Below are 15840 nucleotides of genomic sequence, written 5' to 3'. Positions count from 1 at the left end.
GCTGTCCTTGTAGAGCTGACCAACCTAAGCTCCAGTGAATTGTGGGACCCCTCACGGGAGGTGCAGTTCCAGTCCCAGGCTGATCTCAGAGCAGGGGAGTTGTGCTTGACAGCATCCGGTTTTGGGTCGTCCTTGGCCGGCGGATGGACCCTGCATAGGCCGCTGAGAGGCCCTCGCTGGTGAGGCTTGTTGAATCGCCCTTGCTCCCCATCAGTCGGGATCCTTCTGGGTTGTGTTGCCTTCAGAGTGCAGTACTGAGGTTTCCTTTGACTCAGGCAACCCCTTTTGTAAGTTTTTTTTTAATTGTGGAAATAGAGAACATAAAATTTATCATTGTAATCACTACTAACAGGGGCATTAAGCACATTCACATTGCTGTATAGCCACCACCATCACCTCAAGATTCTTTCATCAACTGCAACTAAAACTCTGAAGCTATGACCAAGGGGGAGTGACAAGAGCTACACTCGCTCTCGTTCCTGAAAGAACCAAGGAGCAGACACAATAAGTGAAGCAGCAGCTCTTTGGACACTGGCTATGATGCAACAAAGCACAGTGGCTCCTGAGAGATGGGAAACCCGTGGGCCAAGCTTACAATCACCACTCTCTAGTGCTGTCATGGTTTCCAGACGACAAGGCAGAGGGGGACCTGAGCAGGGCCAGAGGACTCCCTGAGGTGAGGATATACAGCTGAGAATTCAGGGAGAGCAAGGCAGCTGGCAGCCCCAGAGCAGACCGGTCATGAGGAAGGTCTCAGAGATCTGAGGTTCCCACATGGATCCAGCAGGAAACTACTCAGCCCCTGTGTGTGGGGAAGCAGCCTAGGCAGGGAAAGGACGGCAGAAACATGATTAGAAGTGGCATGGGCCACAGTCACATCAGACAGGGAGAAGTGCCTGTCCCCACCAGGCAGATGGGAAACCTGGTCATCCATGACAGAGTATATGGAGGGTCTTGCCTAAGCCATGAGGAGTAACTAGCCCCAGACTGGTTACTGCTCAGACACCACCTAACAGTGGTTAGAGCATCGTCCCAATATGCCAAGGTTGCAGATTTGATCCCTGCTCAGGGCATATACAAGAGGCAGCCCATGAGTGCATAAATAAGCGGAACGACAAATCAATTTCTCTTTCTCTCTCTCTCTCTGTCTCTCTCTGTCTCTCTCTCTCTGTCTCTGTTTCTCTCTTTCTCAAATCAATCAATAAAAAAATAATAAAGTAATATGGAAAGGAAAAAACAAAACCAGAAAAACACTATACAACATTGAAGGAGAAGAACAAAGTTGGAGGACTGACACAACCCAAATTCATGACTTACTATAAAATTATGATAATCAAGACAGTGTGGTATTGGTGAAAGAGCAGACAGATAGATCAATGGAAGAGGACAGAGAACCAAGACATAGACCCGCACAGATACAGGTGACTGATCTTTGACAAAGAAGCAAAGACAATGTAATGGAGAAAGGACAGTCCTCTTGGCAATCAGCACTTAGACATCGGACATCCACATGCACAGCAACAAAGCTAGACAGGAACCTCACCACATTCACATGAACATTTCACAGAGTAACATAGAAGAAAATCTAGGTGACCTTGGACATGGCAATGATGCTTGATGGAAACCACCAAACTCGGGATCTGTGAAAGAAGACAATGGCATTGAGTTAATGTATCAATCTTGGTACATTAATTATAATATATCACACTAATGCAAAATGCTAACAATAGGGTTCTGTACCATCTCTGCAATTTTTCTGTAAACCTAAAATTGCTTTCAAAGGTAGACTATTAATTTTTTAAATGATAAAAGCTAGAAGAAGAAGCAGACTCATATAATATGACATGATAAAGGGAGTTTTCCTGGCAGAAAGCAAATGATACCAGGTGGAAGTAGAGATCTATGCAGAAGTATGAACAATGCTGGAAATGGGACCCACGTGGGGACTATCTGTCTCAGGTCATTTTCAGGTTATTGTCCCCGTCCTGGCTGAGGACACGGCTTCTGGTTTCACTTACCGCAGTGCTGGCTGCCTGCTTTGACCATGGGCGAGTGTTGGCTTTGCAATCACAGTGAATACGGTACGTATTATCAGCTACGCGTTGTGCACACAGCATCCTGGTTTTGAGGCGGAGCTGTTTCTGAACCTCAGACGGTGATCAGGAAGCTCTGCCAGGGCTGCAGACGGGGGCCTCCTCTGTCAGGTGCAGTGGAGTCAGATAAACAAGCCCTGCTGGTGATGGGGGCTCCTCCCCTGTTTGCCAGGAAGCACTGTCAAGGCCACCTCACTGCCTTTTGCACAGGAAGCAGGAGGGTGTGTGGAGAGCCCCCACCCAGCCAGCCCTGCCGGACATCTCCAGGGGAGGGCAGGTCTCCAAGTGAGATTCTCGCCTGCACAGTGCCTGAAACACCACTTGGCTGGGGGAGCAGAGAGGGGGTGGGCGCATCCCGAACGGATGGCCTTATACCTGAACCTTCTCTCCTGCTTCTGACTGGGAGGTGAAATGAGCCCCCCAAGCTGCTTGGGGACAGTGATAACAAGATGCGCAATTCACCAGCTGTTTCTCTCCCCTTTTTAAAGCTCGGGTAGCCGGAGCGTGGAGCTCGCAGGCATGGAGACCTGTCAAGGCCTCTGCAGTCTGCACTGCACAGGCAACTGCGGTCTGACGGTGACCACAAGTGCATGAGCTGATTTGTGACAATGAATCTGCCTTCTGTCTTATCGACCTCCTACTGGTTCTGTTTCTTTGGGACACCTCAGTGACACAGGGTCCTTACAAACAAGTGGTGTCAGACCAGGGTCCAGAGGTCTGTCTACAGGACACCGTATTCCTAAGGATGTGGGTGCCAAGGTTAAGGGTCCCCACTCCTTCGCCAGCCCCCGCCCCACACACTCCTCACTATCTCGTGTGACTTAGGAGAGGGAACCAGCATTTGTGGGAAGAGTGAACACAGAGCTTCTGCCTGCAGCTCAGCCTGCAGACGGGACGTGTCACCATCAGTCTTGCTCACGTCCAAGCATCTGCATGCTGCTGTGAGTGGGTACAGACCCCAGGGACCCCCACAGGTTCTGCCACCTTCTTGCTTGTGTGCCTCCCTCTCTGGTCCCCAGAGCCTGCAGCCGGAGCACCGCCCCCCCATACCGAATGTCCCCTGGTGTCCGGGACACCATCTGCCTTGAACAGGGATTAGAAAAGAGGAGCAGAATTTCTCAAGCTCTTCCTTTGTTCACATATTAGATCTGGGTTGGCTGCAGGACCAGATTCCCAGGGAGGCCAAAGTGCGCTGACAGTCAACTTGGCTGTAACTAGAAGCCCCTAACGTAAGTCTAATCCTGGAAGGCTACAGCTCCACCTGCCACAAAGGGGAGAACCGGCAAGGTGCTCCTGGGAGGCCAAATACTTCAGCCAAAAAATTTGTTTAAAGGACTCTGTCACCTCATGTAATTGGGAAGTGCCAGGGGAGCAGCTGCAGGTGTGGATGGACCCAGGCGCTCTGGAAAGATCATTAGAGACCCCGCTCTCTCCTCCCCTCCCACCTCTACCTTTCTCTCCATTTCTCAGCCCTGTCCCCCTTGAGAAGGTCCAAACTCTCTCCTACTGTAGGCTTTCTCCTTGTGGCCAGGAGAGATGGCCCAGGGCAGCACCCACCCCACACCCCCATCAACAACCTCAGCCAGAAGACATCTTCCCCCCGGCCCTAAGAGAACGCGGGAACACGAACGCACTGGTCCTGCAGACAGGGCAAGTGGCAGGGCCTCGGGTCTCATAGAGCCACTGAGGCGATAGAGCCCACCCCCCACGCCCACACCCCAGGACGGTGACAGAGAGCACGCAGCGACAGAGGCGGCATCCTCACGGCACGCACAGTCAGTGGACTTTTATTAGGAAATCACCCTGCAAACACACCGACAAGTGCTGTGCTGTGGGCTCCACGCGTTTCCTGAGGAAGGGGGGTCCCAGTATCGGAGCCGCAAAGGAACGGGGGCCAGGGAGCAGGCGGGTGCTGGCGGTGCGTCGGCCAGCACGCCTCCCGGCGACACGCCTGGCCATCACCACGCCGCACACAGACACGACATGACACACGGCTGCGCGACACGTAAATAAACAGTGAGTACAGTTCCGCCAGCTGCTGTCCTGGTCTGGAGCAAAGGAACCAAAAGGGGTAAAGAAAACCGAGTCTTTCTTTCCGTTAGACCAAGGGAGGAGCATCCCCAAATTATCAAAATGCCTCAGTTACAAAATACTTTTTAAAAATTCCATTATTAAAAGAATAAATAACAAAATATATAAAAAATAACTTGGTTGCATCAAAATTATAACTAGAAGTGATAGCAAGACCTTTCTGTGTGGCCTGCTGATTTTGCTTTGATTTTGTTTATTTCTTGTGGTGTCCTGGTGTGTGGGGTCTAGTCAAAATAGTATAAAATTAATAAATAAAAATGTCAAATAAATAGTAAATGTTAACATAACAGAGGATGTGAATATAAATACTTACATCTTGACAAAATTAAATAATTTACAGAATAATTAAACTAACTACTTTTTATTTCTTCCAGAAGAGCAATTTCTCTACTTTTAAATACTAACTTGGAATTGCAGTCACGATCGATTTGGACTCTATTTACACGTAGGAACATTGTGTTTTTAACACATTAAATTAAAATTTACCTTTTTTCGAATCTTGAAGAGATCTAAAAAAAAGTAAAACCTGGTGGCCTCCAATTAGGAACTTATCCCCTGATGTGGCGAAGCCGTGAGTCAAGCTCAGCCATGACCCGGGTAACACGGCAGTGACGGGTCCCGGCCCGGGAGACACACAGGGTCACGGCCCCAGCCCAGCCCTGCGCCAGACGTGGGTGTGGAGGCCGCAGCCCCAGGAGGGAGCCGCCCCAGCCTGAGAGGTGCCAGGGAGCCGGCCAGCCCCAGGTGTGAGGGCCTATCCTGGGAGCCAGAGGCTGACTCTGTGGGGCGTCGCAGGTGAGCTGCAGGCTACCCCTGGCTTGCCCTCTGCTTTGCTCCATTTAAACACAAAAGTGAACTAACTGAAAACAGAACACACACATGCCACACTGGCCTCGCTGAGCAGACGCAGGACGCATGCTCCGGGCCGACGCCACGGCCACCCTCCCGGCCCCACAGACGCAGGGGCACCGCGGCCGCAAACTTCCCTGAGAACCACTGGAGACGTCGAGCTGCTCTTCCGATTGTTTTCAGAAAACAAAAATAAATCGATTTGTAATACTTCACGCTCTGCCCTCACTCGGGGAGGTGAGGCCTCCGGCCTGGCCAGCACATCGAGGGAGACGCATTTCCAGGCGCCCCTTGGGTGCCCACTGAGGCCACCAGGCTGCCACCTACAAGTCACTGTGACTATGGAATCTGCACAAGAGGGCAGGGCAAGGGAGGTAAACAGTGGGGCCAAGGGGGGGCCCGGCGCCCCGATGCACAGGCGGGCTAGACTTGGATGCCCCTCACGGCCTGCTTGATGCTCTCCAGGAGGTCCTTGTTCGCGGGGTTCTGGTAGCACTCCTCGTTGGAGTACATGTCAGTGAGGGTGGTCACGTAGGCGTCGAAGTTCTGCTCACATATCGGCTCCTGGAGGACAGAACCCGTCTGGCAAGCCCTGCCCGTGCTGTAGGCCCCGCATTTCAGAAACTGTGGAATCAGCAAGGAAACTCCAAGCCCACGTCACACTCAGCACTGACCGCCCCACCTCCGGGCAACATCCACCACGAGGGTGTGGCAGGGGGTTCACGAGTGACTCAGCAGGGCTCGAGCCATATGGCAGCAGCCTGCCGGGCACAGCCACCGGGGGCAGGGGCAGAGGGGTGTCGCCCCGTCCTGGGGCAGGGGAGGCCCTTGGGACCACGCTGCTCACCATGTGCGGGAGGCGGATGTTGGCGAGACTGTGGATGAGCGCCTGGCTCAGGCCTGACAGCTCCAGGAACAGGGCCTCGTTCTGCTCCTCGATGAGCTTGTTCTCCTGCTCAATGCTCTTCAGGCTCTTCTCCATGGAGGAGATCTGCGCTGGCAGAGACGGGAAAGGCCCCGTGTCCCCCACGTCCTCCCAGGACACACCTCATGTCCCTCAGGAGAGGCCCTGGGAGTCTTGCCATAGCAAGGGGCTGGCAGTGCCCTGGTCCCTGATAGAGGAGGGGACACGGTGGCAGGGCCAGGACTTGCGTGGGGCTGCGTCTTCCTACAGGGCTGGGAGGAGCAGAGTCCAAGGCACCTGAGCTCAGACCCTGGCCCCGCACCAGCTTCCCCTTCCTCATCTGTGACAGGGATTCTACACCACTACAGTGTCTGGCAGCTCGTGGGGTCCCCCACCACAGAGGCCAACCACGTGTCTAGCAGAGCTGTGGAAGGTGGGCAGAGGAGGCTCCCTGTGCCCTGCAAGGCATCGCCGTGTGCAGCAGCAGATGACCCTTCCAGGCGCCCAACATGCCCTGGGGTCCACCGCACGGGAACCTCTCCTCCGGACCCCACAGGACACCAGAGCGGACTCCCTGTTAGAAGCTGAGAAGCTGCTCCCAAGGGGCTCTCGGGTCCCACCTTGGAATCCAGAGGACAAGGAGGGCCGGGCTGACGGCCACAGGCAGGGCTACCTGCTCTGGGTGGCCCAGCCACCAGCTGAGTCTCAGCGGAAGTCCGAGCAGAGGTGTACAGCCAGAATGGGGAAGCGGGGCCAGCCCTGGGACCTGGCCTGGAGCAGATGTGCATGGAGGGCAGCCCCAGCCTGGCTACCCTGTGAAGGAGCCTGGGGCTGAGGCCAGCGACACACAAGCCATTCCCTAGCAAGGGACAGGGAGCTTCCTTTCGGAAGGCTGTGGACAAGGTAGAGTGCTTTCCTCCAACCAGGTGGCTCTGTGAGCAGTGGCCAGGGCATCATGCTGTGTCACCTGGTGATAACCCTCTAGCTTTAAAGGTGTGAGTATGGCCTGGGAGTCTGCCTTCTCTTTCCCTGAGCCCTCTGCAGAGCGCATGGCCCAAAACCCCCTCTGGAAGAAAGGTGGCATCCTTCCTAAAGGGTGCTGCTGAACACTCTGTCTTTGAAAACATGGGCACTGGCAGATAAAAAGAAATCCAAGGTGCGACCAACTGGCTCTTGACACTGCCGGGCCCAAGGCCTTTGCAAGGGAAGGGCCAGGGAGAGACAGACACAGCACCGCCATGGGTCTTGGGTCCCAGAGATGGCCTGAGGCCCCCTCTCTGCTTCCACTGCCCATGAACCTAGGCAAGATGCTACTGGCCCAGTGAAGACCCTTCTGGGCTCCAGGGCTGATGCTGTCTTTGTACAGGCCTCTGGGTGACAAATGGGAGTCGACAAGAGCCCCATGTTCCTACCCGTCCTCGGCCCTTGGTTGTACCGGGCCTGGTCTGCTCCTTATCCCTTTGTCCCTTCAGTCACAGGGACGTGACTACGTGTGGCTCCACCTTCTGTATCCGCACTCAGCAGCCCAGGGTGGGCCGTGGTCTTCTTTCCAAACTGAGACCTTTTGGTTCTTGTCGTGATGACAAGCGTCAGGGAGATATGACCTACACACTTAAATTCCTTTGTGACCCATTGCTCAGCAACGGCAGCTCTTTCTGGGTCACACTGTGCTAACTGCTTTGCCCATCATACAGCAACCACGTGGGCTTGGTGGCTCTTGTTACCCATCCCACGGGCGGGGACACGAAGGTGCACACTAATTAAGAGGTCGCCAGGTCGCTCAGCCTGTGTGTGGCTGTGCTGGGGGGTGGCACCAGCTCTGCCCAGGCTCTCAGAACCAGAAACCTGGTAGGTGCTGCCTCACCCAATACTCAGGTTGCCAGGGCCCAGGCCGGCAGCCCCAGAGGACTGACGAGCACATCAGAGGCGTCCCTGAGCACATGCTCGTGATTTCGGCCCCACGGCGACCTTGACAGCCCCAAGGAGGGCGCAGCTCTGCCCCTCCTCACAGAAGAGGAGGCCAAGGACCAAAGGCGGAAGGACTGGGCTGGCTGGGGGCTGGGGGCACGCGAGCGGCGCACCCACCTGAGACTGCAGCTGCACCATGGCAGCCTCCATCTCCGAGTTGGACGCGTTCAGGTCTCGAATCTCCTGGTTCAGCTGCCTGATGTCCTCGTCGTGCTCCAGCACTGCCCCAGAGAGAGACCCCGCGTGGCTCCTGGCCTCACGCCCAGGCCAGCCAGGGGTGCGGCGGAGACCTGCCCGCCAGGTAGGACGGGGATCCCTTCCCCAGCAGAGGCCTAGCCTGCTTTCTGATCTCCCCTTGGTGGGTGGCTCACCTCTTGCGTCTCATGCTGGGAAAGGTGGTCTTGGAGACCACTAGCCGTGAGTCTAAGCTTTGCTGCCCAGCCCTGGGTCATAGTGGGAAAGGGCAAATCTCTCTGGCAGGTACTAATGGCCGAGATCGAAATGGAAGTGTTTTCAGATGATGCTGAATTTCATTGAGCCTGAGCCCTCAGCTCCCCAAACCAAGGCCACAGCTTCCAGGGCTGCCAGCGGGCTTCTCTGACACCCCAACGGCCCACGGCCCAGGTCAGAGAAGGAGGGCTGGGAGCCCAGACATGGACCACCAGAACTAAGCGCCGAGGTCGGGAGACCCACCGCTCAAGTCAAGGAGTCCGTCTCCACCACAACAGGTTGTGCGTCCCCAGCCCCCTCCCACAGGTAATGCTCACGCACCCGTGGTGCAAGGGTCCCGTGCAGACGCTGCGGAAGGGGCACCCCTACCATCGCTCGTCTTGAACTTCGTTCCGAGAACCTCGTCCCCTGAGAGTTTTCCCTTCTTCCCAGCAAAGGTCGCTCTGGGACAGCCAGACAGGCTGGAAGCAAAGGTCACACATCAAAGGCCAGCCCAAGGTCACACATGTCCGTGACAGCTAAGTCCTTGCTGCGGGCAGCCTTGATGGGTCCTGGCTACAACTTCCCAACTCATGTCCTTTTGCCCCTCCTTCAAGGACAGCCCCCAGCTCCCTCACTCCTCATCTCCCAGAGTCCTGGGGACACTGCTCACCCTTAGGGAGCCAGGCCCTCCGCCCCCTACCCCATGCGGCATTTCACTGGTTTGTTTGTTTGCCATCTGTCTGCCCATTCGCCTGCCCACGTCAGCTCCAGGAGGGCCGCTGCCCTTCCTGCCTGCTCATGGCCAGAGCCTGGGGCGTGGTGGGCTCCAAGAATGGCTTGTGGGCTGAACGAGTTGATCACTCTTCTCAGCGGAGAGACAGGGGCAAAAATAAGACAGAAGGCGGTTTCTGACAGGGCCAGGGGTGACCCTGTGCAACTCGACCACCACCTGGCGCAGAGGAAGTGAGCTGGAGGTTCTCCTAGCCCTGGGCCAGCTGCTGTGGGGACAGATGAACACCCGGGGCCACTGTTCTGTCAGGGAGGGGTCTTATCACCAGGTGTCTTGCAAAACAGGCAGAGGCCTGGCCCCAAATTTCAAAGACGAGGCTCCGGCTGGAGGGGAAGGGCGTGGGGTGTGGCAGACAAAGCTTTGCCTGAAAAGCTGGCAACCCGTGGCCATCCACATGTGGAGGGAAGGCTTGTGACAACAGACACACAGGTGACATAAGTCACACGCACCATCACCTGGCACCAACAGACTTCCTCTTGCCTCCCCAGGCAGCTACTGATCCATCGGCCTTGGTCTTCCCTCGAGAAACTGCAAGTCACTCCTGCGCCCGTAGGCCCCTGGAGCCTTGTGCAGAACCCCCCACCGCGCTGCCACAGCAAGCAGACAGGATGCCCAGACCGCGCGGGGCGGGGCAGCTACCTCCGGTGAGTGAGGAAGCTCCCGTTGGCGTGGCCCGAACCGTCACAGCCTGGGGTGGGGCAGGTGGGCCCCTCATTCTTCAGCGACTTCCAGGAGAATGAGGAGCCATTGAGTGAGCCCTCCTTCTGCCTGCGGGCAGCCAGCGGGCAGCCAGACGCGCTCCGGTGAGAAGCGTATTTGCCGCTGATGTGGCCGAGCCCCACGCAGCCTGGAACGGGGCACCTGGGCACAGAGAGGTCACAGGTGAGCCAGGGGTGCTGGGGGGAAGCCCGGAGACCCTGCATTGGGGTCTGGCACCAAGCATGGGGCTGGGTGGCCCAGGACTCCCAGGAGGTCAGACTGCCCCTGAGCCAGGCACCCTGGGGACAGCAGGGGCCCCATCAACCCAGTGCACGCCAAGTTGAGGCTGGTCACAGCATGACACCAGCAGGTGTCCCAGCTTTGCCACATCTGAATGTGTGCACTGGAAGGTGGACTGTGCAAGGCCACAGAGCTCAAGTGGGCAAGGAGTGACCCGGACATCGTGCAGTGACTCAGCCCGAGGCCGGCTGGGGACCGCACTCGCCTGTGCTCAGGCTGTCTGAGGACATGGAGGGGGTCCCTCTGGGAATCATAAACACCCTGGGGACAGGTGAGCTCAGTTGAGGAAGGTTCAGAGTGACTCCCCCACATGCTGCTGTCAGCATCCGTGAGGTCACATGAAATAGAACGATGCAGAGAGCTCGGGGGTCCCTCCTCGTAGCCTTTGGTAGGAGGGGACCTGGACCAGGAGCTCACTGCTATGCCTTTGGGACTTTGGAGCCAGCAGGTGACGCTGAACAAGGTCTTCCCTCTGTCTTCTTCCTCCGACCAATGAGACTCGTTTACCTGGACATTTGTCACCCACAGTCTCTGTGCCACAGACCCAGCAAACACACCCAGAAAGGGACACAGTGCCCCAGTTTACAGACAGGTCCTCGGGGCTCAGAGAAGTCAGAGGCAGGAAGCCGCGGGATGGGGTGGGCAGCACCATGGGGCTCCTGCTGCAGCTGCCGGGTGGGGGACACCTAGGACAAGGCCATCCAGGCTCATGGCCCCCAGGCCAGGCCTCCAGCAGAGGCAGCACTGCAGGGGCTTCCCCAGCCTTCCTGGTTCCCCTAGCAAGCTCCCAGTTCCTCCTTCCTCGGCCCACCCACGCAAGCCTCAGACCTGCAGGGTGTCCCCTGAGCCAATCCACTGTCATCCTGGCCTGAGGTCCAGAGTGGAGACACGGCCAGGGGCCCTGCAGGGGGCTTTGGGAGGTTCCATTTCATATCCACTCCACAAAGCTAGCACCTCCCAGCTGGGGGTCCCAGGGGATGCCTGGGCCAGGTGCTCTGAGGTGCCCGTGAGGCCTTGACATCACCAGATCGAAAGACCAAATGAGAGGCCACACATGGCAGCTGCAGCCCATGCAGGGACCTGACGTCTCCTTGTCCCCCCTCCTGGCAAACCTCCCTGCCCCACCCCCGTCTGGAGGGGCGGCTGGGTTTCCAAGAATGCATTCACAGCAAGTGTTTCCCTTCCAGTGTCCAGATCTTCAGAGCTGTCAGGTGACCTCGCAATAACACGTGTGGGGTACTAGCTTTGTGGTCCCCAGGCAAGTCTGTGCTGGGGCACAGGAGTGACATGCCACTGGGGGACCCTGAGGCCATGGGAGGATCTCTTTGGCCAGATGCCACCACAGCCAAGGACAACAGGGCACTCAGTTCCAGGGTCCCAGGCTGGAGCCTCTGCATTCAGCTATGGCCAAAGTGCTGGTGTGACTCCATCTCAAATGGCACAGACACACAGTGTCACAAAAGGGAGCCCTTTCTCCACCAGCCCACTCAGAAGCAGGGCACGCGTGAGCAAACAAAATTGCGTCACACAGCGGACCTGGTGCACCGTCACGGCCTCTGCTGTGGTCTGCGCTTGCACAAAGACGACACTCAGCTATGACTGTGCTGAAGGTCGTGGCGGCAGGAGGCCCGGGAGGGAGGCACTGCGGGGGTGGCTCCCTCCTTGCCAGGGAGCCATGAGGAGCACAGCCGTCCTTAGATGCTGAGCTGCCTTTTCAAGTCACATTCTCCACTTGGCAGCAGAAATCGTGTTTTTAAAAAAAAATGAAGTTGACAGCACATTAGGAAGAGGAACACCATTTTCCCCACTTAACATGAAAAATGCTGACGATGGTTTGAATCATTTGCAAAGACAGCACAACACACTCATGACCGCCGGCCGGCAGGGCCAGGCGTTCCATTAACACGGCTGCAGCAAACCCCGGGTTCTCAGCAGAAAAACTCTCTTTGCCACCCTCGCAGCTAGGAGGCACATTCATGATACCTATCACATCTTCTGCATTTTTGATTTAGCGCTCATTACAGTCGCTATAAAATTTAAATAAAGAAGAAAGGCACCGCCTATCACACCTGCCAGCTGACGGGTCCCCTTTGCAGGGTGTAATGCTGATCACTCAGCCCCTTCCCTGCGGCCAAGCAGATGTCTAGGCACAGCTGGGCCTGGCTGCTGCCCTCTGCACTGGCAGGTCATGCAAGATAGGCTCCCGCTCACTCGTATCGACCTGACCCCCTAGTACCCTGTCTGGCTCCGCCCTGACCAAGCCGGCCTGGGCACTAGGCCACAAGGGGGCCATAGCCACCCCTGCTGGGAAGACCGCTTCTCGCTTTGCCACATCAGCTCTTCACGTCCTGGGAAAATTGCCTGGTGGGTCACCCCGTTTGCAGCTGTGGTCTTGCCCCCACATGCTACTGGGGGTTCAGGAGGTGCGTTCCCTTCTGGAAAGATTAGCTTGCATGGTACAGCCCCCGCTGCGTGGGGCACACCTGGGTCAGAGTGTGCCCACAAGCCCCCAGGGACACACTAGGCACCGCCAATGAGAACTTGGTAGAGGGTTTTGGGAGCTTTGATTGCATGAGGCCCAGGATGTCCCCTCTCCTCCCCACAGCGGGGCAAGGCCCCTGTTCAGGGCGAACCTCCAGGGCTCTCACGACAGGCGTATAAACGAGTTTGCTGGTGCATGAGGTGCCCACAGTCATGACTGAAGATCTGTCACCTTTCTAACCACAGCCTCCTCCTCAGCTCCTGCACCTGGGCTTTCCCCCAGGACCGAGGTCACGCAGAAAGCAGAGCCTACGAGCAGCCAGGGGTCTGCCCCGTACCATGGGTGGCCCCGAGGTGCTTGGGGAGCTTTGCCCCTCAGCCCGTGAAGCACCCCCGACCCAAGAAGCCTGTGGCCTGTGTGCCCTCGATACAAGGCACACAGCTTGTGCCTTCATAGGCGTCCACGGGTACAGGGCACGACCATCAGTGAAGACAGGTGCTGTCACTGATCATCAAACTAAAGGGAGCCGAGAAGGAGCATCTCAGCTCTAAGATACCGGAGAACCCCAGTTCTGCAGAGCAAGGGCCCTGGCTCACTTCATCAGCTCGGGGTCCTCCTTGTCGTCCTTCGTGGGTGTCACCTTGGCTCCACTTTTCTTGGCACGAGGGCAGCCTGACAAGCTGGTTAGAAAAGACAAAAAATACAACCATGGACCCAGAACAGCGGCTTCTTGCCCCCACCCCCCGCCTCATCCCTCCTCTCAGACCCCATGATCCTGGCGCGGGGTGCAGAGGGCAGCCCCGCCTGGCTGCTGGCAATATCAATGTCTCCTTTGGAGCTTTACACCTTCATCTGAGGAAGAAGGCCCACCTCCACTGCACCCCAGGGTGTGGCAAGCTCACCTCCGGTGCGAAGCATAATTTCCCGTGATGTGGCCAGAGCCGTCACAGCCGGGCGTGGGGCACCTGCAAAGGACAAGGAGCTGGGACCAGAGCCAGTGGAGATGCACGGCCACAGAAGGACACCCCGAGTGCTTGGCCCCCAGGGAGACCCACAGTCGGCCTTCCGCCCGACCTCTGCCTTCAGAACTTTGCCACTGCGTCCCCCAGGGGGCCGGGGAGGCCAAGAGCAGAGCTCTTCCTCGCTGCAGGGATGCTGGGCCCTCAGCCTGGACTTCTGCAGGGACTTGGGCTGAAGTGGAAGCTTCCCGGACACATATGAGCCTTCACTTTACACAAGTGGTCAGAGAGGCAAACCTAACCTCAGACTGTCTGTCTTTGGGGTGGCACGTGGCACCGTGTGAGCACACAAACACGTTTGATGAACATCCATGACACACCATCCATGCATGGTCCCCACGGGCGTGCTCTCACTTAGTGAGGATGGCAGGTGCTGGCAGCATGTGAGGCGGAAACACAGCACTCAAAGCCCAGCATGGCACACAGGATGTGGGACGAGCATGCGACGGAGCAGGAGGGGATGCCACTTCCATAGACAGGCCTAGGCTGCCTGCACTGCTCTTCCCTGGCTGGGTGCGTTCCCCTGCAGGAAGCCTCGCCACTGCTGGCCTGCCCTTGGAGCCGTGTCCCTCGTGAGGCTGCAGCCCCAACCCTGGGGACTAGGCAGGGCGTGGTGCTTGTGTCTGGAGGGCCTGTGACGTGCAGAGCACCCTCACATACACAGAGAACTGTGGGACCCAGAGAGGCCCCGAGAGGGTCAGGGGGCGAGTGCCCACAGGAACAGCACGTGGGCCTTGGCCTCATCAGCAGAGGCGCTGAGGCCCTGCACTGTGCCCCAGGCCCTGCCCAGGGTCCCTCTGCACTGGCACACGAGGCGTCCGGCATCTGGGACAGCCTGAGGACCAGCAGGCCGGCACTGCCCATCCCCCACAGACAAACCCCCAGGCCAGCAGGCAACACGGGGTGCTCAGTGCCAGGAGCCTTCTCTAGCCTCTCCCTGCCTAGCTCCTTCTCCAGCCCCCAGGAATTTCTGGGGCCCTTCATCGCTGCCCCGGGGCCCCACATCAAACACCTCCCTGGTGTGGTAGCTGAGCAACTGGTCAAATCACCCTCTGGCCAGATTTTGGGGGAACTCAAGCTCAATTGGGGTTATACTGGCTCCTGCCCCAGTCACATGTGGTGGCATTTCAACCCACACAAGTCTGGAACAGGAGGCTTCTGCATTTTAATGGAAGCCACCCCCACCCTCATCTAGGCAGCTGCTGCTGCGCTCCCACTCTGACGCCGTGTGTCTCTGCACTGTCCAAGGTCCCCAATGCCAGCCACGGGGGCACTGGGTCTCCCGGGCACATTAGGATGTCCTTCATGCGGCTTTCCGCTGAGGGCACAGCCCCGCGATGCCCTGCTGCCCCCTCCTCGCTTGAGGTGGCCTGCGCAGTGCAGAGCGGAGGAGGGCGCTTCCCCAAGGTTGCAGCTGCCCAGGGTGACACCTGGGGCTCTGCTTCCTCTTGGCTTCAGCAACCAGTGACAGAGCTCAGAGGCTCAGCATGGTGGCCAGTGTCCTAGGCCACGTGCCCAGCGCAGCTCTCGGTGGTGGGTAGTAGCCCTGGGACATGCAGCCCCCAGTAGGGCCCGAGTCCAGGGCAGAGGAGGCGATTCATTGAGAGATGCACATGGGTGGTCCCTGCCAGGTGCCAGCACAAGTGGGCAGCATCCCCAGGGGTCCCGCTGAGGCACACCTGCTCTGGCAGGGGGACTGCCCCGCACTCCTTGCTGGGACCTGACTCGGCAGCTTTCCCCGGAGTCAGACTGGTGCCCCAGCCCCAACCACACTGGGTGCGGGAAAGGGAGTGGCAAGTGTCCTCGGAGTTTAACTAAACACAGAAACTCCATCACACAAGACAGCTGCCGCACCAGATGTCAATAGGGAGACCACCAAAGGAGACCCGTTTGCAAGGTGGGGGCATAGGGTCCGCCCCTGTGGACGGGCCACCAGCACCCGTCCCTGCTGCAGCCCAAGCCCGACACCACTGCACAGGAGGAGCGCCGGGCGCCCGGAGAGTACTGCCCCCCACCAAGCCCACTCTGGGCCTGAGCGAGACCAGGACTTGGGGCACCTCCCTGGGGCTGAGCAGCAACTTGTGTTCACACAGGGATGACTTTTGTTGCTATTTCTAAGTACTTTTGGGGCTACAGCTCTTCACAGGCTTTTAGTCTTGGGAGGACACTGACCCTCCCAGATGGTCACGTCTCTGGACGTTTCCCGGCCACAG

At 57.6% G+C, this 15840-nt stretch overlaps 1 protein-coding gene across 1 annotated transcript in view; it reads right to left on the bottom strand.

The window, feature by feature from the left end:
- Positions 1 to 4762: 4762 nt before the first annotated feature.
- Positions 4763 to 15840, bottom strand: part of MYT1 (myelin transcription factor 1) — a 52014-nt gene continuing 40936 nt past the window's right edge. The window contains exons 24-30 of the mRNA XM_090285063.1: positions 13511 to 13573; positions 13205 to 13288; positions 9767 to 9988; positions 8725 to 8816; positions 8023 to 8126; positions 5881 to 6024; positions 4763 to 5597 (exon numbers count right to left, since the gene is read on the bottom strand). Coding sequence (XP_090141189.1) covers positions 5457 to 5597; positions 5881 to 6024; positions 8023 to 8126; positions 8725 to 8816; positions 9767 to 9988; positions 13205 to 13288; positions 13511 to 13573 — 850 coding nt within the window. The 3' untranslated portion in view covers positions 4763 to 5456. The remainder of the gene's footprint in view (positions 5598 to 5880; positions 6025 to 8022; positions 8127 to 8724; positions 8817 to 9766; positions 9989 to 13204; positions 13289 to 13510; positions 13574 to 15840) is intronic.

This window comes from Furipterus horrens, unplaced genomic scaffold, assembly GCF_987537825.1.
Source record: "Furipterus horrens unplaced genomic scaffold, mFurHor1.1.pri manual_scaffold_8, whole genome shotgun sequence".
NCBI lineage: Eukaryota > Metazoa > Chordata > Mammalia > Chiroptera > Furipteridae > Furipterus > Furipterus horrens.
This window is presented reverse-complemented; position numbering and strand designations above follow the sequence as displayed.